Raw genomic sequence first — 23572 nt, 5'->3', positions numbered from 1 at the left:
GGCTGGTGGTGACGCGTGGAGGCTGATTTATACTACTGCGTCAAGTCGACGCCGTCACGACGCAGAGCCTCTGCGTCGACGTGAACCCCCGACACAGAGCCTCTGCGTCCGTCAACGTGCACCTCCAAAAATGTCTAGGCATTTTATCGCAGCAATGTTTTGCTATATTGTGACAAACACTTACCTGCCCCATGGCATGTAGCCCTCCAAAATTTAGTCGCCAGGGGAATATTTTAGTCGCATTTGGCGAGTGGCGACCGTGGCCCTGACTGCAGCTGAGTATTTTCTGCAACTAATAAACTGCAGAGTAGACAATCTGCTTCCTGTTTATACTACCTCATCTATGCCCAGTGTATGTGATTGTTCATGTGACATGTTTTCAGGTGTGTTAGTCTGGACAGAGATCGTTTCTGATATGGAGCTAAAACAGTCATCTGGATGGCGACTGTTTTAAAACGCTGTTTTAAAATGAAAAAGTAGTAGTGTGGACGTAGCCTAAGGTTTGCCAACAAGAATGGTCCCACAAAACTATGTTTAAATTAATTTAATCAAACTATCAGTTATTTGTTATTTTATCAGAAACCAATTCAAGAAAATGACGAATGCAGACTAAGTTTACTCTGGAGAACTGACTGAATCTATAGAAAGTTAATACTTGTTTGATGGTCAAATATTTAATGAAAAGCTTGGTGTTTGGATCACAGATGTTTGGAGAAGCAATACATGATTAGGTCATTTATAAAATCTTAAAAATACACTACACACTCACAAGCTAAATTGTCTTTCTATTTGACGTTTGAATAATAACTGGAAGTCCATTCCACATGATGATGTTTTATGTACATTAATTCTTTTAATCAGCTTACATTTGGTTCAATATTAATAAAATGCTGCCACTCAGCCTGAGGACACAGAACATGTAATAATAGTAATGTAAAAAAACGTCTTTATAGCTGTAATTGACCAAGGCCATTAAAGACAGGCCCAGTTTTTTCCAGTTGACTAGTTTCCTTTAGTGTTGTGAAATGAAAACTTGGTTTTGGCTGCTAAATAAGAACATTAATAAATAAAAGGAAAACTTTGGGCTAAATGTATATTTCATGTCATTTGTCATTTCAATGAGAAAACAGACTGAGTGGATGAGTTACCGTATTTCACAGTAATTCTGTCCAAAGTTTTCGCACCCTAAATTTTTTGTTACTGTGTCCCTATAAATGTCTCTGAGAGCTCAAACACAGCAGGATGTTTGCAAATGTGTTCTGTCTCAACATTTTCTGTTTCCCTTGTTTTCTACCAAGCAGAAACACAGAATCTTATAAACACTACACCAATGCTAATGGGAGATTTGGCAACGTCCGCTTGCCTCTGATTTACAGACTGTTTATATTTTCCAGCTGAAGCCAAATACGAAGGAAGCAGAGAAATGAGCAACCAAATGGTCCCTTTCCTCTGAAACTTTTAAAATACAACATATTGTTATGAATTGAACCAGTGGTTTCTGACATTTTCGGCTCATGACATCATACAAATATTAGTGTATAGTCAGCATCACATTACAGATGTCTGAGTTAACAGACCTCTAAACTTCTCTCATGGTTTCATGTTCAAATGAATCAATATCTCGGCAACAATCAAAGATCAGAGAAAAACTGTCAATCAGAACTTTTTTTTTTCTCCTTTCCTCTCTAATGAATCATCTGATGACCTCACAGACTTATCTGGTGCTCTGTTTATGAAACTGTATATGAAGTAGTTCAAATCAGCTCCACCTGTAGCAGCTACAACAGTAACATGCTGATCACACACTGATGTGTCAGTATTCATCATCTAATGATGTCTTATATAATAATAAATCAGTCAGTGGGACCAAACCAGGACTTTTACTTTCATAGTACATTTTGCTGCTGATATCTATGTACTTTCACTTAAGTAGGATTTTTCACAAAGGACTTTTACTTGTAATGTAGTATTTTTATTTGCTGTAATTGGTGCTTTTACTTAAGTAGAGGATTTGAATACATCTTCCACCTCCTGGTAAGGAGGGCCACAACAAACACACAGTAATGAACAGGTTCCCTGCTGCATGTGAACCAGACTAAGTGTTATACAGGTATGCTAGCTCTGTGAGTATGTACTGAGACCCTGTTCACTCCCGTTATTAACATCTGTCTCAGGTGATCTGATCACAACCTAAGAGCTCTAAATTCAGATGTGAACGCACAGAAGACGCATAGAGGACACATCTGAGATCCGATCACTCAGACCACATTCAGAGTTGGTCTGGACCACATGTGGCCATGTTCTTTTAGCGGACCAACTGCTCTACTGACGTCCTCTGAAACAGTCTGATCCCCAACACAGTTTATAATGAACCAAAATATTTTACTATTTCAAATGGCCAAAAGCGTATTATTTAATACCAGGCATGAACAAAGCAAATGCTAATGTCAGCATGTTAACATGCTTGCAATGACCAAGCTACCATTCTTATATGTTACACTTACCATGTTAACCACGTTAGTTAAGCGTGTTGGTTTGGTAACATTTGCTAATTAGCACTAAACCTAAAGTCCAGCTGAGGATGATGGGGACTGATCAATGGACTGGACAAACTAAAATGTAACCCTGATAGTGGAGCTAGATGAAAAGTCAGACGAAGTGATTACAATTCATCCTGAGTGTCTGAGGTATTTGTTTTCAACACTCACCTCCTCCACCGTGGTGCATGGGGCTACTGATGCGAGGGCTCATTGGAGCAAATCCTCCCACAGTGAAGTTGGTGACGTCTCTGGGCTTAAAGAACGAACAAACACACACACACACACACACACACACACACACACAGAGAGAGAGAGAGAGAAATGTGGCATTTTGCAAGTTCCTTTCGCAGTAAATACTCACTGCCTGCATCAAAGTGTCTAGTGTTTTAGGAACCTGATACACCAGGCACAAAATAAACTAACAGCAACATGTTGGATCTACTGCTGAACATGCAGTCATGAGTCATTCAGTCTGTCAGGGCCCTTGAGCGGTTACAACTTTTTAAATAACCTGAAATGATTTAACATAAATGTGTAACTGCAAGCAGCCAATGAGGTGCTGACCTTGGATCCACCGGCTAACACCAGGTGTCTGGTCTTGCAGACGAACATGCCTCCATTCTCCACCAGCTTCTTGCAGTGGAGGAAGGCGAAGCCTCTGAAGAGGTGTCGGATCTCACCTTCGCGGCCCTGCAGGAGAAACACACAAACACATACCGTGTAAAAATACAAGTTCCTGTGTTGATACCCTTTTTTTTTTTTTTTTTTTTTTTACATTTCTTCTGTGTGTTGGCTGTGCACATTCTAAGAAATGTCCACATGACATCGATCACGATCAGTGGCAGTGTCTCAGGACATAAAGTTTAGTCTAAACTAAAACAACATCAACTAGAAGTACTGCCTCGTGGCTGTCTGCCTCCATTCTTGAGTATTGGCCAAAAGTGTTTTTGGCCCAATCCCAATGTTCACCCTCACAGACTAAAAGACTTTGAGGTGCGTTCCCAGTAAGTCCATGAAGGCTTAGGACAGTCCCACTGTCAAAACATCGAGGGCATGAGGGCTCTCTAGCAGACATTTTGCGCCCTTTATGCACACTTTCTGTAAGTCCGTGTTTCTGCTGACTTTGCTTGAAAGAATTACCCAAATTTCATATCATTACTGTGGTAACCAAGGGTTGCCCGGAAGCATTAAAAAGGAAATGGTAAACAACCACCAATAAACAGAAAAAATAATAAGATAGAAGAACGGTTAACAAACATGCATTAAAGGGACAAACCCTATCATTAACATGACAGAGCCAGAACTGTGTGTCCTAGAAATTCCAAATCTGCACATCATCAGATCTGATTCAACATTAGTATTTTGTTTACAAACAAGGAGCGAAGGAAGGGAATAAAGAATGGAAAATCATTATTCTCAAACCCACAATTGTAAAAAAAAACAAAAACAAACAGTTTTACGTGATATGTCACAAAGTGCTGTCCCATTCCTCTTTATACCATTTTAAACCCTGGCAGCCTCTCACACTCAAACACTCACTAGGTGAGGGGGGGGGGGAATTGGGCCTTTGTGAGGTCACACAGACTTTGACCTCTGACCACCAAAATCTAATCAGTTCATCTTTGAAAATTCCCTAAAAGCGTCACTGAAATGTTGCAGTGACAAGAATGGGACGCACAGACAACCTGAAAACATGATACCTCTAGTCCTGGCTGTCGCGGAGTCATACTGAAAACAGAGTCAAAGCTATGATGGCTGCCGCTCCAACAATAGCTTACTCCAGTGTCCCTGTGTTACTTTTGCTTATGTTGTCCAAAACTGGAAGCTCTTCAGGAAGACATTCTTGTAATTCAGAGCTGAACAGTTAATCGGAATATTATCAAAATCGCAATGAGGGTAATATCTAAATCGCAGAAGCTGCAATTTTTTGATAAAGGTAAAATCAAAAGATACATTTGAGACTTTGTGGTGCTACTACATAGATGCCCCAGCCTACAAATCATATTCTCCTGATGTCAGGGAACATGCTTGTGACCCCAGCAAAAATTACATACCGGTGATCATATTACATATTTTCTGTGAAAATGAAAAGCAAAAGTGACCACTCGAAAATCAAGAATATTTTTTTTGCACATTATTCAGCCCTACTTTTAATCCGGGGGTGATTTGTCCTGCTAGATGAACTTTTTATCATGCCAGTACACACAACATAAGCACACAAGACAGTGAACAGTGATTCTCATGTGGCAGCCGCTTGTCTGCAAATATGTGCTGATGAAAACAAAGATCATGAGCCTAAGTGTTCATGTAAACATTGTAAAAGACAAATGCTGCTAATTCCTTGCAACCTTGATGTCCGGACATCCAGGAGTTCAATCTCAATCAAAAGTGGTCAGCTTTAAGTACAGGTGTGACACATTGAGGACACATCTGAGATCCGATCACTCAGACCACATTCAGAGCCGGTCTGGACCACATGTGGCCATGTTCTTTTAGCAATGTGAACGCAAATGCATCCTGGCCACACTGAAGGACCAACTGCTCTACTGACGTCCTCTGACACAGTCTGATTAGTCCCAACACAGTTTATAATGAACCAAAATATTTTATTATTTTAAATTAATCAAACCTGATTTCATTATAGCTGTGCACAGCGCAATGATTCGCTCAACTCCTCAATACCACTCTCTCTCTGTCTCACACTCACAAACACGCGCACACACACACACACGGACCCATCTCTCTGGTTGAAAAAACAACATTATATACCTGCTTATTTGCATTTAAAGCAGGAAGTAAGATCTGATCATAAGTGGTCACAGACACATTTTAAAGCAGGTGTGAACTGACCACTTGATCGGATCATTTCTGGATCACTGAAGACTCATGTTAATGCAGGTCTGAACTAGGGGTGGGCATGATTAATTGATGATTGATAATTGATCGTTAAGAAGTTTGTCGGTCACGTGGAATCTGATCGATTTAACGTGTGTATCAACGAGGTTGTGTTGTGTAGTGTGTCTTGAAGCAATGCAATGAATTTCACTACGTGGCAGCAACCAGCCAGGATGCGTAGGCATCGCAGGTAAACATGAAGAGAGCGAGGCGAAGTTTGGTGTCAGAGCATTTTGAGCTCAAAAATAACAAGGCTCATTGTAAACACTGAATTGTGGCACCGTAGCTTTGGCTTGTTGTTTGTGAAGAAGTTTGGCTCAGAGCCTCGGGCTCCGCTGCCTTTAGGAGCACCGCATATCTTTTTTGTTCTGTTTATTAGTTAAACAATTAAACTTTAACTGCTGTGTTTAAGAGGATTGTTGTTGAACTATAATTTCTTCCTGGAATAAATATTTAATTGAGGAAAAAGACACTTTCTTTAGTATTTTCTGACATAGGCATTTTTTAATATAATGAATTAATAATGAATCGATAATAGACCATTAATTTTCCTGATGATCGATCAAGGACAATTCTGTGTGCCCATCCCTATTCTGAACAGAACCTCTAACCCTCAGTCTGGTTCCGTCTGAGGTTTGCTCCTGTTAAAGCTTGCCCATGGTGAGAACTGATAAACCACAGAATTTGATGAAAACCACAAAATGATTCAGTCCTCAAACACTCTACAGTGTCAACAAAGAAATGAAATGAAATGACTCTTCACTCTGAAGTGAATCCAAAGTGAACATTTTATCAGCAGCATCATCTTATTCAAACAGGAAGTATTTGATGCAGATGTAAATATTTAGTCAAAGATATAACACAGCAGCCAAAGATAAATGAACTCAGTCCTTACAGAGTGTGGCCCGTCGATGACCTTCACGATGTCCTTGACATGGATGTTGTTCTGCTCAGAGTCCAATGCCACAGCAAAGCGGTTGTCCTTCCTGCGGTTCACTGCCTGGTGACGCACTGTCAGCACCTTTCCATGCATGTTCAGCACCTGAGGGACACAAATTAGTTTTTACCTTCTGTTCACTCTTAGCAAAAACTTTGTTTGTGTTTGCTGTGTGGATACAGCAGACATGCTGTTAATTGTATCCGGGTCTAGCACCTGGAAGGTCTCTCTCTCCAGTCGGACAATGACCCCGACGGTCTGTGGGTCCAGCTGAACCAGCTCCCCCCACTCATGCTGCCCTCCTGCATCAACGCCAGACGCAGTCTCCGAGCACAGCTGCAGGTCTCTGGGCAAAACCTTCAACTGTGCACATGCACACACAATCAGACACAGGAGAGAGAGGAGAGGTTTATGTTCAGTGTATCATGATTCAGAGACTCTACTATGGAAAACCGGCTTCAATCAATCACTCAATCAATTAACGATCAGATCTTCTTTTCCATCCTCTTGTGCTTCAGTGCTGTGTGAGGTCTGTAAACTGAAACACTTGTAATGACTTGCATGACTAAAAGACATGTAAACAATTAACATGACTTTCGCAACAGTTCCTCCAGCACTGAGAGCTCAGCCGTCATTTCTATTTAGAAACAACTTCTGGCATGAAAATATCTTTTTTTTTTTCCTGGAAGGTTCTCTCCAAAGAAAGGGACTGTGGTTTTGTGAAGCTCATTGAACATCTGTTTTCTTCCTCTGTCTGTTATTTTCCAAATTCTTTTTCCAAATTTTCTATCATATTGGCAATTTTAATAATATATTCCAAAAGAAATGGCTTTTGTCTATTGACCTTGTTTTGAATTGAATTCAGGGGCGGTCAGAGATGAAATAACCTGATCACAGAAGAGTCCTTTTATCTAATCCAGTAAATATAATGCTGGAAAAATCAAGCTGTTTCATGCATAAAAATCCAATACTAATCACTCTCCACTTCTGTTCATTGATCTCTGGTTATATTCGACTAGAGGAATTAAGGACCAACTTTTAAGAGCTTGTAAAGCTTTGGATCCAGGTTGTGCCTTGTAACCTTTGTGTTGGTCTATGTGATTTCACTGCACAACAGAACATCATTAATCTTTGTGCACTGTTCGGTGAGCTCAACTGTAGGAGAGGTAGCAACTTAACCACAGTATGATGATATGAATAGACAGAGCAGGCACCTCGTGCATGGTGAGGTCAGAGAAGAGAATGACAAAATTCTCCTCCACTCTGACGATGAGGCCGGTGTCTCCTTCGTAACGCCCAGCGATCACCTTCACGTGGTCGCCCATTCGGAAATATTTTCTTAACTCATGGGCCGGGAACTCCAGGGGGTCCTGCATTAAAACAAAGACAAAGAAGAATATGAGTTATGAATAGGTCAGGATTTTGTGGAGTGTTTGAGCTGCATGTTATGCAGGTGGGCATTATACCGGCTTTGCGTGTGTGTGTATGTGTATTTGTATTTGTAAATAAAAAAAGTATTTTGGGAAAGGGAGGACATTTTGGCCACCCCTCACTTTCTGAAACACCTTCAAATGGCATTTTGAGGGTTAAGACTTGGTTTTAGGGTTAAGATTAGACATTCAGTTGTCATGTGTGTGTGTGTGTGTGTGTGTGTGTGTGTGTGTGTGTGTGTGTGTGTGTGTGTACGTGTACCTTCAAGTCTTCATGTTTGGGCATGATGGTGATCTTGTTGCCATCCACACTCAGGATTTTTCCCTGCAGGTTGATCAACTCTCCCTCACACACTTCCACATTGTCACCGGCCTGCAGGTTGTGTTCACGCTCCTTACCTGTATGTGCACACAGACACGGACACACAGCAAGATCAGTCAGAAACATGTGAAGGATAATTTCATGTAAGTGTTGTCTGTTCATTAGTAGACGGAGCTTTTTAATATCTTTGGTCCTTGAAGCTGATAAATACTCTCATAAAATCGTAAAGTCGTCTGCTGCTGCTGCTGCCTGAGTATTTACACTGAATAAGGGTTTGAGAAAATATCTAACATGACTTATTGATCATGCCAGTGTCATTTAGATTTTCTGGAGGAAAATGAATTGTTTATATTAATCGACTAATTGATAAAATAGTCAATTGATTAAACATTAGAAAAACAGTTCTTAGTGGCAGCCCTATTAAAAAAAAGCTGAATAAATAAAAGTAAGCTGTAAAAGCTGAAGTGAGACCAATTCACATCATGAAAAGTGAAGCAAGTGTAAAGGAATGTTTTCATGAAGTCAACAATTCAAACTAAAACAGTTTAAAGCTCAAAATTCTATTTGATTTTGAGTGAATTCAACTGTTACTCTAATTTCACACTGTTTTCTCAGTTTATATTTATTTATTCATTTTTATAAGTAACAACCTTCACCTCACTATTTACCTGCCTACGGAATTAAGTTATTTATGTTTCTAGCACATTCTCTGCTTCACCTTAACCTAATCATCTTCAGCCTAAAATGAACCTTCAGTTAAGGCTTAAACAGCACACACACCAACATACACAGCGTACCTGACTCTGTGACCACCTCCAAGTCGATTCCTTCAGGCTGGTCTTCAAACTTCTCCAGCTCTGACAGAGTGGGCTTCACTCCATCTGTGATCTGTCAGAGAGAAACCAAAAGCCTGCTGAAATCCCTCACAGACCATTATTTCATTGTGCAGCTCAAGTTTTCCGAGGTTCCCTGGTTTCTGAAGGAGCCTAAAAAGGTTCCTTGAGGCCTCTTTAGTTTCCAGACTAACAAAAGAGGAGATAGGTGGGATCCAAATGAAACTGAAACTTCCTCCTCACCACAGCAGACATGGCAAAACTCTTGAAAAGGAATCCTTTGCGGCTGTAACGGTTCCCCTCAAAGATCATGAAGTCTCCATCATGGCTGACTTCCCCGCCCAGGGACCTGTCAATCACATTATCATCTGTCAGTCATATATGCACCTACAGCCTCCTGGAAAAGGTGCAGGACTTGAGCTGTGTATAGGTATATGTGTGTGTTTGTGGTCTTATTATCATGTCAATTAACAAAATGTTAGAGGCCATTTGGTTAATTGACATGATATTTGACACCAAATCTTTACCAGAAATAAACCAAACTAATTTTTTTTTTTTGTTGATGTTCATGTGAAATGTTTAGTCACAGTGACGTACGTCAAACGGTGTAACTGATTATATTGTAAATGAACTACATCAGTATCATCCGGAACCTTCATTGTGTTATTTTGGTATGAATTTCAATTCCCTTTATAGACACTAGTGTGGGTGTGGGTGTGGGTGTGTGTGTGGGTGTGTGGGTGTGTGTGTGTGTGTGTGTGTGTGTGTGTGTGTATGTGTGCGCACCTGATCTTTTCAGCATCAAACAGCCTCTGAGCAGGTCTCTTGAACTTCTTCCTCTTAGCAAACCAGTCTTTCTGCAGGTCACACAGACGGACACACACTGGTGTGAGTCAACTATAAAATACACAATAACAGGTGGGTAAAGAGCGAGTTAACGAGTGTTTGCCCTACCAGACTCATCTTGGCCTTGATACGGTCCAGGTCTATTCGAGGGATCATCTTCAGGGAGATAGTATTCTGACTTGGCTCCACATAGTCGACCTGGAGAGCAAGAAAACAACACCACAGACATCAAAACAGAGCTGGTTTCGTTCAGCAGTTAATCTGTTCTGAAAGTTTGACCAAAAAATCTTTACTCAAGTCAGTTTACTAGCTTTGTCCAGGACTTTTAACTGTGTTTGGTCAGTGAGTATGAGGAACTTGAGTAAAGATTCTTTTTTCAAATCTTAACTCAAATGAATTATTTTTGAATTACTTGTCAAGTCTCCCAGAGTCCTACAATCTGTGATGCCTTCAAATGAATTATTGTAAACAAGCAGCAAATAATGACAGTGGAGAAGCAGCAACCAGAGAATGACTTTTTTCTGAGATAAATTACATGAAAGATTACTTGACTTAGTAATAAATTAACCAAATAATCATTCAGCCCTGAAATCAAATGTTTAATGTGTTATCTCTATTTGTCATTTAAACAAGCAGCATGTCAAACCATTACATTTAACCAAAAACTGAACATGTTTAACTCTATTTGGAGACACTTTTTGTTTTTCAGTACCTGAGCGATGTCGTCCTTGTATAGGCCTCTCTTCAGTCTGACCCAGGACTTTGGCTTCAGGTTCGTGACCTCTTTGACGACTTTGAGGACGTCTGTCATCTCTTTGATCGGAACCATCTGCTGGTTCCAGAAGCCCATCCTCAGGTTGCCGATGCCCTCTATGGCTGCCTTCACGTGTGTCTGCTTGTATGACTCCACATAGATGTAGCCTTTAACGTGATCCGGGGCGACCACAGACTTGATTTGCAGAGGCTGTGGGGTGGAAGGTGGTGGTACAGTTACAACAGTGTTGACACTCACATTATAAAAGCAGGGAGACCTCCATGCTTTCCATAGTTTATCTAATTTAACTGAGTTTAGCCTGAGACAGTGGCAGTGCCATCTTTTTATACTATTTATTCTATCTTTATACTAAAGCTAATAAATAAAATTAACCTAACAGAACTGTATCCATAGAAACAAATACAGCTCTCCTCAATTCTCAGTCCATCAACGTGTCAACAGGATTTCTTTAACCAATCTTTTAGTTGATTTCAGTTTGACCCTCAGTCATCTTGTCTCTCAGCAGATGAAGTCATGCAAGGACCTATGATTAAGAAAATAAAACCCTGTCGGAGGAAATTATTGTTATGCAAGAGATGTTACTACAACTCATTCACCAGAAAAACTGCTGAGCAATGCCACATTCACATCTTACTGTAAAAATATAAGCAGTCAAGTGGGGAGATAGGAGATATCAGGCCTGGACAAACCCATATTATTAAACCCATATTAGCAAACAAATTAGCAATTACTCAAATTACTGCTGCACAGGATATCTTGGGACTTCAGGACACTTAAGAGTCTGGAGCCCATGAGCAGCTGCCCACTTTGCCCACTGGATAATCCATCCTTGGGTGATATGGGGTATTTTATACAACTGTACCATCTACAGTATAACTAGAGAACTGTCCACAACCTGAAGCTAAAATCAGTGTGAATTAAAAAACTATTCTATACTCAGTTCAATAAACTACACTCAACTCATCTGATGAAACAGGTGCTCCACAGTTTGTTTACATCTGGTTTAACTTGTTCATGAAAGTCTACAGATACAGATACAACCTGCTCCTTCAGGCTACCTTTCCATTAATGTGCTTCATTCAATGTATGTGACTACATGACAGGAAACTTGAAAAGGTCACATTTATGTGGTGGAAGCCTTTGTCCAAACTGGAATAATACAGGAAAATTTCCAAGTTGTAGTAAAAGGGTGTTTTCAGCTTCTCCTCATTCTGCTGAAATGGTTTGACTCCATGATTAATGTAAGGCAGTTGTACTCAGTTCTGGACGTGGGCAGCGACTGCATATTTCCATCTCCCTCTACTCTGCCCACACTCTATTGTCTAACAGAGGTTTTTCACACAAGACTTGGATCTTTCCTGTTTAATTCAGTTCATCAGTGGAGATGGAAAATATGATGTGGCTCGCAATGGCAAGAAGAAAACAAAACTGGACTGAGAACAGACAGATCTGACAACAGACTGATCATCTAATTAAACATTAACGGGGAAGAGCAAGAAACAACTGTTCAGGGTTTCCCCAGTAAACTGGTTAATGGAGGTGAAGTGTTTTCAAGTTAACCCATCTCCAGGCAACACACATAAAAACATCAGATATAACTGATTCAAGTCCAAAACGGAACTAGATTAAACTCAATGCAGACTCTTTAAAGTATGTGTCCAAATATTACTTGATCAGAAATCTTTCTTCTAGATAAGCGTGTTTTCAGACCACTGACTTTACCATTAAAATAAAACCCACAGACCACCTAACTCCCTAAACATCCACAAAATCAATAGAGCTACTACTTCAGTATTATTGTGGCAAATCTTGCACGGAAGAATGTAAGCTGGGACATAGTTTTAAATATTGCCAACCTGCATCAGGTCATTGCATATTGCCTGTTGTGTCTGAGGTTTTATTTGTTTTCTCTTTTAATTGATCGAGTCTTAATCCACCGCTCCATGATCTTGTCAGTTGTCCATGTTTGATAGGTAATGGGCTAATAACTGGTGAATTTTGCACAATCTCAGGTCAGGCTAACCATTAGTTTTATCCACATCTCCATTCAAATGTCAAACTGATCATTTTTGACAAATCATAAAATATTAACTGTAAACTAGCGAAGCTACGTGAGTAGATAGAGTCGCTAAACAATCAGTTACAGGATGTCCAACAACACTATACAACTATTCAAATAATAATGTTTGAATTTTCATATGAGTTGAATTAATGTTGAAAACACATATACACCATTCACTAGTGGTCTCCCACAGCAGACGGTTTAAGAAACATGAATTCACTAATCTACTCGTGGACCACCAGCAGTCACTTTGAGAAAGGCTGCTGTAGAGATTCAGTTTAGTGTAAAACGAAGCTTCTCACGCAGAAATAAATAAACTCAGGTTTAACCTCACCGGCCAATAGAAGTAGAGCATCCAAATAGGGGTCATGTAGTAAAATACAGAGCAGTTTCTTACTGTGTCGGTGAACTGGTAGGCAATGAACTTCCTCATCAACGCAATGGCTGTTGCCCTCTCCTCTCCAATCTGATGAGACAGGACACATCAGGAAGTGTGTGTGTGTGTGTGTGTGTGTGTGTGTGTGTGTGTGTGTGTGTGTGTGTGTTTTGTAGTTGTGACGTGTGTATTTGAGTGAAAACACAGATAGATAAGATACACACCTTGCACTTAACTGTCCACAGATTGGGATCCCTAATGACAACAAACAAACACATATTAACATTAAGCAACTCATCACGATCTCTGCAGGTGTCTCGATGCTGATTGGTGAATGAATGTGTACATACTTGACTCCAGGAAGTAGCTGCTGCTGGGTGATGTCATCAGAGAGCTCCTCTGACCCTCCTGAGTAACTGCACACCAAAGAAGACAAACAAGACAGTTTTGGATTTGTCACTTTATTTTTCTTTATTTTTTAGACGTGAAACTTCCTGCTCAAGTTTTTCAGCTGTTTGTGTTGAAAAACCGAAAATAACATTTCAACATTCAGTCTGTGGTGCTGCTTTATATCAAATGTAATCTTACAACAACTATTTTATACACATTCCTCTGCAGTTCAGTCTGGCATGTTTAGAGTCCTCAGAAACTGGAAATTAAAATCGTGTGTTTGATTTCCAAGCATAGAAATCATTTGAATCAGTCGCCACTTTACAGTCGACTGGGTCTGAATCTTGAGAATTATCCTCACAATAATAAAAAAAATTAACCTACAGCAGACTACAAGGTTTGTAGTTAATGTAAGGTTCATGATTAATCACTGTTGACTGGTACACAGACACATCAGTTCATGCATGTTACAGTTACAGATGTTTAAGATGTTTAAGTCAGTCAGGCTTGATGTCTGTTCGACACAGGCCTGGTTCTCTTCACAGCTGAGGTTAATTTACATTTGTGCATTTGAGAAGTTATATTCTTTATTTCTTAGCAACAGCAATTTCTTATGTCATAACTGCACATTTTATAGATGTATTTATTATACACTGCAGTGTGAACACCGAGGAGGTCTTAACAGCAATTTCTAAAAGAATAGTTGATATTAGAAGACAGATACTCACTGCTCCCCTGCTGAGGACTTGGCATACTTCCTCATGTAGTATTCACCCAGCGCCTCCTCTCTGGAGTCTCTGTAAGACAGACAGACAGACAGACAGACAGACAGACAGACAGACAGACAGACAGAGTCAAACACACTTTTGTGTTGGTTTATGAGCTGAAGTGTGTGCAGAAAAATGAATCAGCTGTTAACTTCCTAATATTGTGTTGCAGAAAAAGCTGTTTGTTCGCTTTTCCCTAAACTGCAGCCACATGCGTCTTTATCTACTCCTGGAGTTTATCAGATGATGGATATGAACTAATCATAACTGATTCTCCAGTCGTCAAACCATTAAACCACTGCAGAAGAAGAGGACATTAAGAGATCCAGTCAAAGCTCAGACGATGGTAAACCAGGTGGAGAACACAAAGGAGATCTGACATCTGTTTGTTTCATGTGTTATTGTGAAGAAGGTTCCAGCCTCCTCATCATCACTCCACACATATCTGATGTTTTTCCTCTATTCACTGGAAGTGACCAATGAGGTCACCATCAGCATTTATTCAGCGTTTCAAGTCTGTTTCACTTTTCTTTTTATCCACAAACTTTTACACCTCTGAGGAAACACACTGACTGACATGAGCTGCCACAACATGTGTATAAAATGTAATCATTTTGCAAGCGTAGTTCAAGAAAAGCCTCAATATCAGCTCGGCAGATAAAGAATTTCTCTATAAATAGACACCAGTGATGCAGGTGTAAGGACAATATCACTGAGGCTGAACTAATGAGCTTCAAGGTGAAGATATTTATGTGGCCAACAAAATGAAAAGGTTTCTCAGCCAACACCACACAACATGTTTAACTGCAAGTGTGATTTTCTTTTTCTCAAGTGAATGCATTACACTTTCATATACCTCTGCATCATCCAGTACTACTGTGAAATGTCCAAATTAATGAGTATTACTTCTTACGTAAGAGACTTCCTGTCTGATCTCAAACATCAGCAAGTTCAGGAATAAACAGGAAACTACTTTTGTCTAATAGTACTTAGGTGCTTTTATTCATTGCAGTGATAACCAGTGTTTCTGTCTGTGTGAATAAGCTGAACACAAGCTCTTGCAGCCTGGAGGTTTGTGTTTGACTAGTCCATGACACTGCACCTTCCAGGCCAGACTTTCCTCTCTCATGAGGACTGTTATCACAGGCAGAGGGAACTTTCAGGGGACAGGAACTAAATGTAGACCCTTTCTACAAAGACCTACAGTAGAAGTTCTTGACTTTCAGTTTCTCTTTGGTTAAAAGGCCTTATTGACTGTTGGTGTGTGACGTTAACAGAGATGTTGGAGACGTCACCTCCAGAGGTTCTGCAGCCTTCTGGATCCAGAGTGATCCTCATCCAGAACCACGTGGTCCATGTTAGACACTGCGTGGGAGAGAACAGGCTGGAGATTAATGGTTAATAAAAGCAAATTTAATTGAAGTTAAAAACTTAAAGACTGTGACTGTTAAAGGGAAAAATAGACTCACCTTCAGCCTCCTCTGCTCAGGGCCGACCAGTGACAGAAAGAAGAGAGGAAGACGAAAATAAAGGAGGGGGGGTGGAGAACAGAAATATAGACAACAGAGAGAAGCAGTGAGGAGAAAGAGGAAACAAAAGATTAAGGAAAAGGAGGAAGGTTAAAGAGATTAAAGAAAATGGAGAAAAAGCAAGGAAAAGGAATGAATATTTGGAGTGAAGCATCAAAGAGCAGAGGAGGAGGAAAAGCAATAATTGTAGAAAAGAGGAAAAGGATAAGAAAGAAAAGACAAAAAGCAAGTGTAGAAGAAAAGCAAAGAGGTGTAGTGGAGAAAGAAAGCAAAGAGCAGGAGTGGGAAAAGGGAAGTAGAGAAGAAAAAGTGGAAGAGAAGAGAAGATTTAAGAGCAGCAGCAGGACAGACGTACAAGAGGAGGAGGAGGTGAAGACAGACAGATTGCCAACAGACATTGTCATCAGGGCAGAGCACACAGGAGCAGAGTCAGGCAGCAGCAACACAAAGCATGATGGGAGAAAAACAACAGAAAACAGACAGATTAATGGTGACTGTACAGCACAGAGAAGCATGAGGCCAGTGAGGGGTTCAATGTGGTTCAAGGAGACAGTACAGTAGAAACAAAACTCCATAGCGCTGGGCTCACTGTGACTTTGTTTAGAAAAGGACCAAACTGGAGGGTTTATCATCTAAGACTGTTCACACTCTGCTTCACACTTTCAAAGTTCAGCTCAGATTTACCTTGAAGAGGACGTTTTGCTTTTCTACAGCTGATCTTTAATGCTCGTCTTCTCCTTACATGTCAAATGTCATGTCAAACAATGAGCAGAGCTGCAACAATTGATCGATTAGTTGACGAAAAGAAAATTAATTTTAATCATCGAATAATCGGTTCAGTCATTTTAAGCAAAAATGTCAAATACCTTCTTCCTGCTTCTCATGACAGTAAACTGGGCAGGTTTGGGTTTGGGGCTGTTGGTTGGACAAAACTAGACACATATATCCGCGACTGCTTGGAAATGTGGCTCTTATAAACTGGTTCCCTTCACTAAAGATGCATGAAACTTGATGTAATGGTGACAGGCAGGCAAACTAACCAACTAATCATCTGATATTACCCAACCATTTCAGGTCATGGTGTAAGCGATGGTCTAACTGGGACCAGTGGTGGTGGTGGTGGTGGTTAGCACACTGCAGAGCTCAGAGCTGAGCCACTGCCTCTCCATTTTGTTTGTACTGTACATCTACCTTCAGTGAGGCTAGGTATTACCATGTGCCAAATGAGAAGCTTCAACCACGACCGTTAGTCAAAAATAAATAGAGACATGGCAGTCTCCTACTAGGCAGCAGGGTCAGGCAAATGATCACCCTTGGTTCTCTGGAGGTGGAATTACTTACCAAATGTCCAGATTAATACTGATAGTGGCTGAAATATTCTCCACAACCCTTTTGCTTAACATCAAGCATCTGGGTGCAGAACTACACTTGACATGTTAATGATTTTGAATTACAACTTAAAATAGTTTAAATAATAAATAATTTTTTGTTCATGTGACTGGATTTGCTCCAGACCAAAGAACGAACTGATGTTTTATCCAACAAGAAATCCCAAGATCTTAGTGTAAATTGTCCTGTGTTGCAATTTATCTTCAATTAGCTGATTATTCTAAAAACATCAGTACAACTGTAACTTTTAGTTAAATTGAATGTTTTTCTTTGCCAATTGACTGTAAAAATGGACAATAACCATTTGTACTGACTGTGTGTAATGAGCTGCTGCTGCTGTTCAAGAAGCCAATAATGGATTTGCCCTCTGTGCTTCCTCCTCCTGTTACGCTACACACTCACAAATACAGCTGTGCTGAGATGAGGTGGGGTTAATACATTCTGAGACATGGATTTTATCATATGAATGAAACTGATTTTTCCAGTTACTTCAGATACACATGGATATAAATGAAAACATCGGAGCAAAGAGGATGCGGAGTAGAATTACCGTTAACTGAAGAGGACATGCATGACAGAGAGGAACACCAATAAGACAGAGAGAGTTCAGTCAGACAACACTGACGTTCAGAATACATCACTAACAGCTAACAGTTAATATGTCGACACTAGACTCAACACATCGCTGTACAAATTCAATGATTTAAAAGATGAGTTTAGAACCTTTATACAAACAAAAATCATTTGTTATGCAGTGAAAGAAAACTAGAAACCGGACGACTTTCCATGTTTCAGTTTGATCATAACTGTGATTTTCTAAGTGAGAGGAGACAGGATGCCATGAGGAAAACTTTTTTGCTGTTTTGCTCCTAATGACCTGTGACTGTCAAGCCATGTGACAGGGTGAATATCATGTAGTTCAGACCTGCAATAACACGCGTCTTCAGTGATCTGACACAAGTGGTCAGCTCTAAGTTCATCAGTTCACACATGCTTTAAAATGTGTCTCCAGTGACCATGTGTGATCACATAAACTTGTGAAAACGCTGGTGTTACTGATTAAACTAGACAATTTATAAGATGTGTCATCTTAATATCTGTATATTATAGGGCTGCATGATATGCAAAGAAAATCATATTTCAATTATTTTGGCAGATATTGCGATTTCAGTTGGAATGGTCATTTTTGCATTTTATTTTATTTTTTTAAATGATGATGTGATTTTTGTTGGTCTTGTACCAAACAAACATGGTCTTTTACATCTGGAGAATATGATTTGTAGGTTGGGTTAGAATGTGGAAATTTTCTCACTGGGTAATAAGCTTGTGACAACACCTTTGTTACTGATTACATTGAACATTTTACAAGACGCGTCGTCTAAAGGTTCTTTCTGCAATAGGGTTTTAAATCTGGAATATTGTCAAACAGGTGCTTTTGCTTTCCTCCACCACTGTCAACTGATGAGATTCCGCTCTGCCACTGCACAGAGCAGATGCATTTAAGTAGTGAAAACTAGTGTTTTGACTTGATGAATGTTGGCTGTGCTGTTGAAACGCAAAAATGATCCAAACAAGTTTCATATCTATTAAAAAAACTTTGGGCAAGTTATATAATCATTGTGTGCCTGAACAACATGTAACCCTGGTAACACAGACAACGGTGGCAACCATACTCCCCACCAAACATATCCCTTAAAAATGCAGATGAAAATACAGGCAAATTGAAATGAATTAGCCATTTGCATTCATAAGCAATCAGAGTCTGACCTCTAACATTAGCCATTAGCTTGTGTATGTGACGCTGTTTTGCTGCAAGGCAAAGGTCAGAGGTCAAACACAGACTGATCTGATAAGAAACAACATATGAGGCACTAAATCTTTCCCAGACAGACTCCTCACATCAGAACTGTGTGACAGCTGGTAAACTGAGCAGTGTGTTGACATGTAATCAGACTGTAAACAGTTTGGAAACGCAGGCTGAACTTTAAGGAACACAGTGGTGTTTTTCATGTTTTAGCTCATTAACTACTAATGGTGAACCGCAGCTAAATGTTTACAAAAAAATGTTTCAGCTGTTTTCGTTTGTAATGTTTCTCCCTTTACGGGCAACTTCAGGTAATTTCAGTTCATGTGCTTACAGAGGTTAGATTTTTGCTTGATATGTTTAATCCATCACAGTCATTATATCTGATTTCAGTGTCAATTAAGCTGTGGTGCAGGTTTAATCACAGCTGAATCTCACTGTCAAGCAAAGATAACATCACTCATATATTTAAAAAAGAAACCTGTTTATTCTAAACATAAAGAAAAAGGTGCCTTGAACCTCATATGTGTTTCTTCCAGTGGAATTTTCTTTAACTGAACTGAGTCAATGAACTAAAACCAGTGGCTGCCTGAGAACTAAAACTGATTGGAAAATGGGCAGCAGTTAAATGTTGTTTGTAGAGTAAATGGTTCAAAACATGCAAGAACATTGGCATGGTCTGTTAATTAGAGCCAATCGTCCCTCACAGAGTTTATATCTGCTGCACAATCTGGGAAAAACATTTAATTGCAATGATTACAGTAACCTTTTTAATTGCTATTATTTTAGATAAATGAAACTACAGGTCACAAATGTGGTCCACGTGGTTCTAAAACGACATGTGTTTGTATTACAAACTTATCTTGTTACAAAGAAAGAAGAAAAAAATTTGGGAATTGATGGGTTTTCACACTTGATTTAAAACAAAGCTCTGAGGTTTTCTAAACCTGCCAAAACCTGTTTATATGGCTGCTTGGCAGGGTGGATGGAAACAATCAACGACACCTGAAGAGTAAAATGAAAATGCTGTTGACACAGATATCTGTACAGTTAGAGTTTCTCACCTTTCTCCAAAATATCTTCAGCTCCTTCCTCCCACTGATCCTCCTCATCTTCATACTCGTCGTCCACATCTAGACAGAGAGGAGAGAAACACAGGAACAGACGCATTAAAGCTCCTTTCATCCCTGAGAGGCAACAGGTATCTTTTGGAAAAGGTAAGGAAGCTGAGGACAGAGACAGGAGGGGGAGAGAGGACAGAACAGAGACAGGAGCGGTAGGGAGAACAGAGGTGAGGGAGCTGAGGACAGAGAAAGGAGCAGGGGGAGGAAAGAGGGGAGGAGAGAGGATATAACAGAAACAGGAGTGAGAGGGAGGAATGAAGTGGTGAGGGAGGACAAAGACAGAAGCAGGAAGGGGGACAGAAAAGAGACAGTAGTGAAAGGAAGGACAAATGTGAGGGAGCTGAGGACAGGAACAAGAAGGGAGGACAGAGGTGAGGAGGGTGTCATCTGTTCATACCGGCTTCATCCAGGATGAACCCTCCATGTCTTGGCTTCTTCCTGGGACGGTCATCATCGTCTTCCTCTTCCTCTTCATCATACTCCTCCTCATCATCCAGGTCCTCCCCTTCCTCTTCGGCTACCTTGTCGCTGCCCACGGGGCTGTTCGCCTCCTCCTGAAAACGGAGATAGATAGATATGGATTATGGGATCAAACTAACAATAAAGTCTCCGGTATTTGTCCTGACCTCTCAAAGATAATATCCGTGTAGTTAACCACTTGCAGCAGTTGAACCCGCTTCACTGATTCACAATGTTTACGTGATTCCACTGAGCGGTTAGTACACAAAGCTAGTAGTTAGCAAACCTCATTTTCTTCCACTTCCTCGGCCTCTCCGTCACTGCTGCGCTCACTCTGGTTGTCGGAGAAGTCGCTGTCCTCGCTGTCAGACATCTCGTTACTCTGGAAAGACTGGGACAGCGCAAAGAAAGCAAAACCATCTTACTAGAGTTTGAATTAAACGGAACCTGAGCAGCTAACGTTAAGCTAGCAGCCACAGGCACCAGGCCTAGCAAAGCACGCTAATGCAGTTAGCATGGATGTAACGTTCTAAATATCTCCAAAAGAACTGCAATCGAATGTTAGCCAATGAGTTCAGCGACTGTCACTTACCTACCGTCAATTCCTGCAGCGGTCTATATCTCGTTAGTTGATAAATAGATGTAAATATCAGCTTATTTTGGTTACTCCAATGACTCCCAGGTACTCTCGGAGAACCGCGAGTTTTCGGAAAGCTGCGCAGTACTCTCGCGAGTTTTTTTCTCACGGCGGTAGGTCAAGACAACAGAAGGTCTCACTCCGCCTCTGTTTCAAGGTACAGATAAAGTAGTTTATACTGATTTACAGCACTGTACAGACGATTTAGGCAGAAAACTTAAGCGAGGATGGTTTCAAAATAAAGCCATGAATAGTTTTATTTATCAGTGAACTTCACCCATTTGGTTGTTTTCTATATGTGGTTGTTGTCTGCATTTTGTTGTTTTCTGTATTATGTTGTGTTTCTGTATTTTGTCATGTTTCTGTATTTTGTCATGTATTCTCACTTTGCAGCACGTTTTTCTAAAAGCTGCACATGAAGAAAAATTTCAAAACCGAAAGCGAGTTTGTGATCCTTCGGGGATTGCGCAGAATAACTTCTCACTCTTTACACACAATCTCTGATCCGTCGTGACTCGTCGCTCTCCGACCAGCCAATCACATCCCGCGGTTCAAGGTGAGTCACACAGAGTGCGTGTTGTTGACGGGGCCGCTGGTTTGAAAACAGTGGTTAAAGCCGCCGTGTTTCGTTTCTCCATCGTGTCTGGACGTTGTTATCGGAGATGAACAGCGTCGGGGAGGCGTGTACCGACCTAAAGCGGGAATACGACCAGTGCTTTAATCGCTGGTTTGCCGAGAAGTTCCTGAAGGGGGACCGGAGTGGGGACCCGTGCACGGAGACTTTCAGGAAGTATCAGCGGTGCGTGCAGAAAGCCATCAAGGAGAAGGACATTCCGATCGACGGGGTGGAGTTCATGGGCCCCAACAAGGAAAAACCGGAGAGCTGATGGAGACGAGACCCGGATCGGTCGTCGGTACCGACACCATTACCGATTCACTGCACCGACCGGGCACTGTGTCCACGAGGCCCATTGAGCATGCGCAGAAGCATAGCGGATGAGCTAATGAAGATGAGCAGGCTGTGTGAATGTGTGATTTTCTTTTTAAATCTGCTGCTGCTTTATTTTTTTTGAGTTTATTCAACATGGGGAGTGGACATGCCCGGATTAACCTCCTTAGGGGCTGGAGCTGGAGCTGAAATGACTGATCGATCGACAATGGACATCAATCAGCAAGTGCTGTTACGATCATTTAGTTTGAAAAGTGTTTCAAGCTAAAAATTTCAACAAAGTGCTCGTTCCCGCCCCTCCAATGTGAGGACTTTCTGACATCACCAGTCAATCACTAGCAAATAGTCCAATATAGCCAATATTCAATAATGAAAAGTAGCAGCAACTATTGTGGTAATCACTTAATTGTTTAAGACAATTTTCAGCCCCCTGCCCAGTGTTGATGGTTGTAGCAACTGCAGTGTGAGGATTCAGTTTTATGTCATTGTAATCCAAATTTGTTTGAGTTTTGGATATGAAGAGGTCACCTTGGACAATGGGAACTGTGATGGACATTTTATAAACTAACAGACAAACTGGACAAGTAACTATGTGATCAGCCGATAATGAAGATGATGGTGATGATTACAGCCCTGCAGCAGTGGGTTTACTGTTGAGCTTTTCTCCTATAATTATAAATTTTTACCTTTTTATTAAATTTTCTTTTCCTTTCAAAATACTTTGATGTTTGTCTTCCCTCTGTAATTTTCTTTATTTAATTTTTTCAAGTATTTATTCTTTTGAATCAGATCCCAGGTCAAAGGTTGTACAGAAAAGCAGTGCTACCCTGGCATTTTCCACTGAAAATATAGACTTTTAATTTATTTTTCTTTTTGTCATTTTTGAATCTTGATCTTTCATTTCTATTTTACTTTAAGCTTTTGTTTTCATTTTCTGAAGCTCATATGACTTACTCTTATTTTGAAAACTCTTTAATTGTGCTGCATGCAGGTCAGAATAGTCAAGCTTAACAGGAGTGAAAGAGTCAAAAATGATCATAAACTGTTATCATGGTGGAACTGTCCTGTACATGTTTTTGTAATCCAAGGTGATGAAACCTAATTTTGCCCTGAGTGAGGTCTCACAGGCAGCTTGTATATCACCTCTCAAACAGCAGAATCCATTAACCACCTGTAAGACAAAGCAACTGGTCCAGGCAGTTTGAGTCAGTAGATGTCCTGTGCTGCCTGACAGACTGAACTCGGGGAAACACTGTACTGAATAAACCTGCTCTGACCTTCGACCTTTTGCTAATCTCACACAGAACTTCAATGTTAAAACCAAGACAGGTCTGAAAGATGTGTGGGTTTAAAAATGTCAGAATATTGAAAGACTAAATTACCAACCAGACAACATGGACAACTGTCCCAGGACACATACACTCTGGCCTTACTGTGCTTTCATTCTGTTTGAGAATGTGCTGCATAGCCTGAAGGAGGGTCGCAGTCTCAGTCAGGGTCAGAGATCT

The 23572-nt window shown here is 40.5% G+C and overlaps 2 protein-coding genes across 4 annotated transcripts in view; one reads left to right on the top strand and one right to left on the bottom strand.

Annotated features, from left to right (window-relative positions):
* Positions 1 to 21402, bottom strand: part of supt5h (SPT5 homolog, DSIF elongation factor subunit) — a 35153-nt gene extending 13751 nt beyond the window's left edge. The window contains exons 1-20 of one of the 3 annotated variants that reach the window (XM_087174938.1): positions 21075 to 21402; positions 20765 to 20869; positions 20417 to 20573; positions 19960 to 20028; positions 15469 to 15538; positions 14135 to 14203; positions 13367 to 13432; positions 13241 to 13271; positions 13038 to 13106; positions 10516 to 10767; positions 9912 to 10001; positions 9744 to 9814; positions 9201 to 9306; positions 8922 to 9012; positions 8065 to 8201; positions 7587 to 7742; positions 6589 to 6735; positions 6331 to 6477; positions 3105 to 3230; positions 2709 to 2793 (exon numbers count right to left, since the gene is read on the bottom strand). In XM_087174938.1, the coding sequence (XP_087031064.1) occupies positions 2709 to 2793; positions 3105 to 3230; positions 6331 to 6477; positions 6589 to 6735; positions 7587 to 7742; positions 8065 to 8201; positions 8922 to 9012; positions 9201 to 9306; positions 9744 to 9814; positions 9912 to 10001; positions 10516 to 10767; positions 13038 to 13106; positions 13241 to 13271; positions 13367 to 13432; positions 14135 to 14203; positions 15469 to 15538; positions 19960 to 20028; positions 20417 to 20573; positions 20765 to 20851 (2026 nt within the window). In that variant the 5' untranslated portion in view covers positions 20852 to 20869; positions 21075 to 21402. Of the gene's footprint in view, positions 1 to 2708; positions 2794 to 3104; positions 3231 to 6330; positions 6478 to 6588; positions 6736 to 7586; positions 7743 to 8064; positions 8202 to 8921; positions 9013 to 9200; positions 9307 to 9743; positions 9815 to 9911; positions 10002 to 10515; positions 10768 to 13037; positions 13107 to 13240; positions 13272 to 13366; positions 13433 to 14134; positions 14204 to 15468; positions 15539 to 15642; positions 17572 to 19959; positions 20029 to 20416; positions 20574 to 20764; positions 20870 to 21070 lie in introns of those variants that run through there. The other 2 variants (XM_023409589.2, XM_087174939.1) reach the window with 2 other exon arrangements.
* Positions 21403 to 21561: 159 nt separating this feature from the next.
* Positions 21562 to 23347, top strand: triap1 (TP53 regulated inhibitor of apoptosis 1). Its single transcript, XM_023409582.2, has one exon. It carries the CDS (start codon positions 21778 to 21780, stop codon positions 22000 to 22002), a length of 225 nt encoding a protein of 74 aa, XP_023265350.1. The 5' UTR covers positions 21562 to 21777; the 3' UTR covers positions 22003 to 23347.
* The last annotated feature ends 225 nt before the right edge of the window (positions 23348 to 23572 follow it).

This window comes from Seriola lalandi, unplaced genomic scaffold, assembly GCF_002814215.2.
Source record: "Seriola lalandi dorsalis isolate HSWRI2012SDOR001 ecotype SW California unplaced genomic scaffold, Sedor1 jcf7180002054399, whole genome shotgun sequence".
Lineage (NCBI taxonomy): Eukaryota > Metazoa > Chordata > Actinopteri > Carangiformes > Carangidae > Seriola > Seriola lalandi.
Note: the sequence above shows the minus strand (reverse complement) of the source record. Positions and strands in the feature narration are given on the sequence as shown.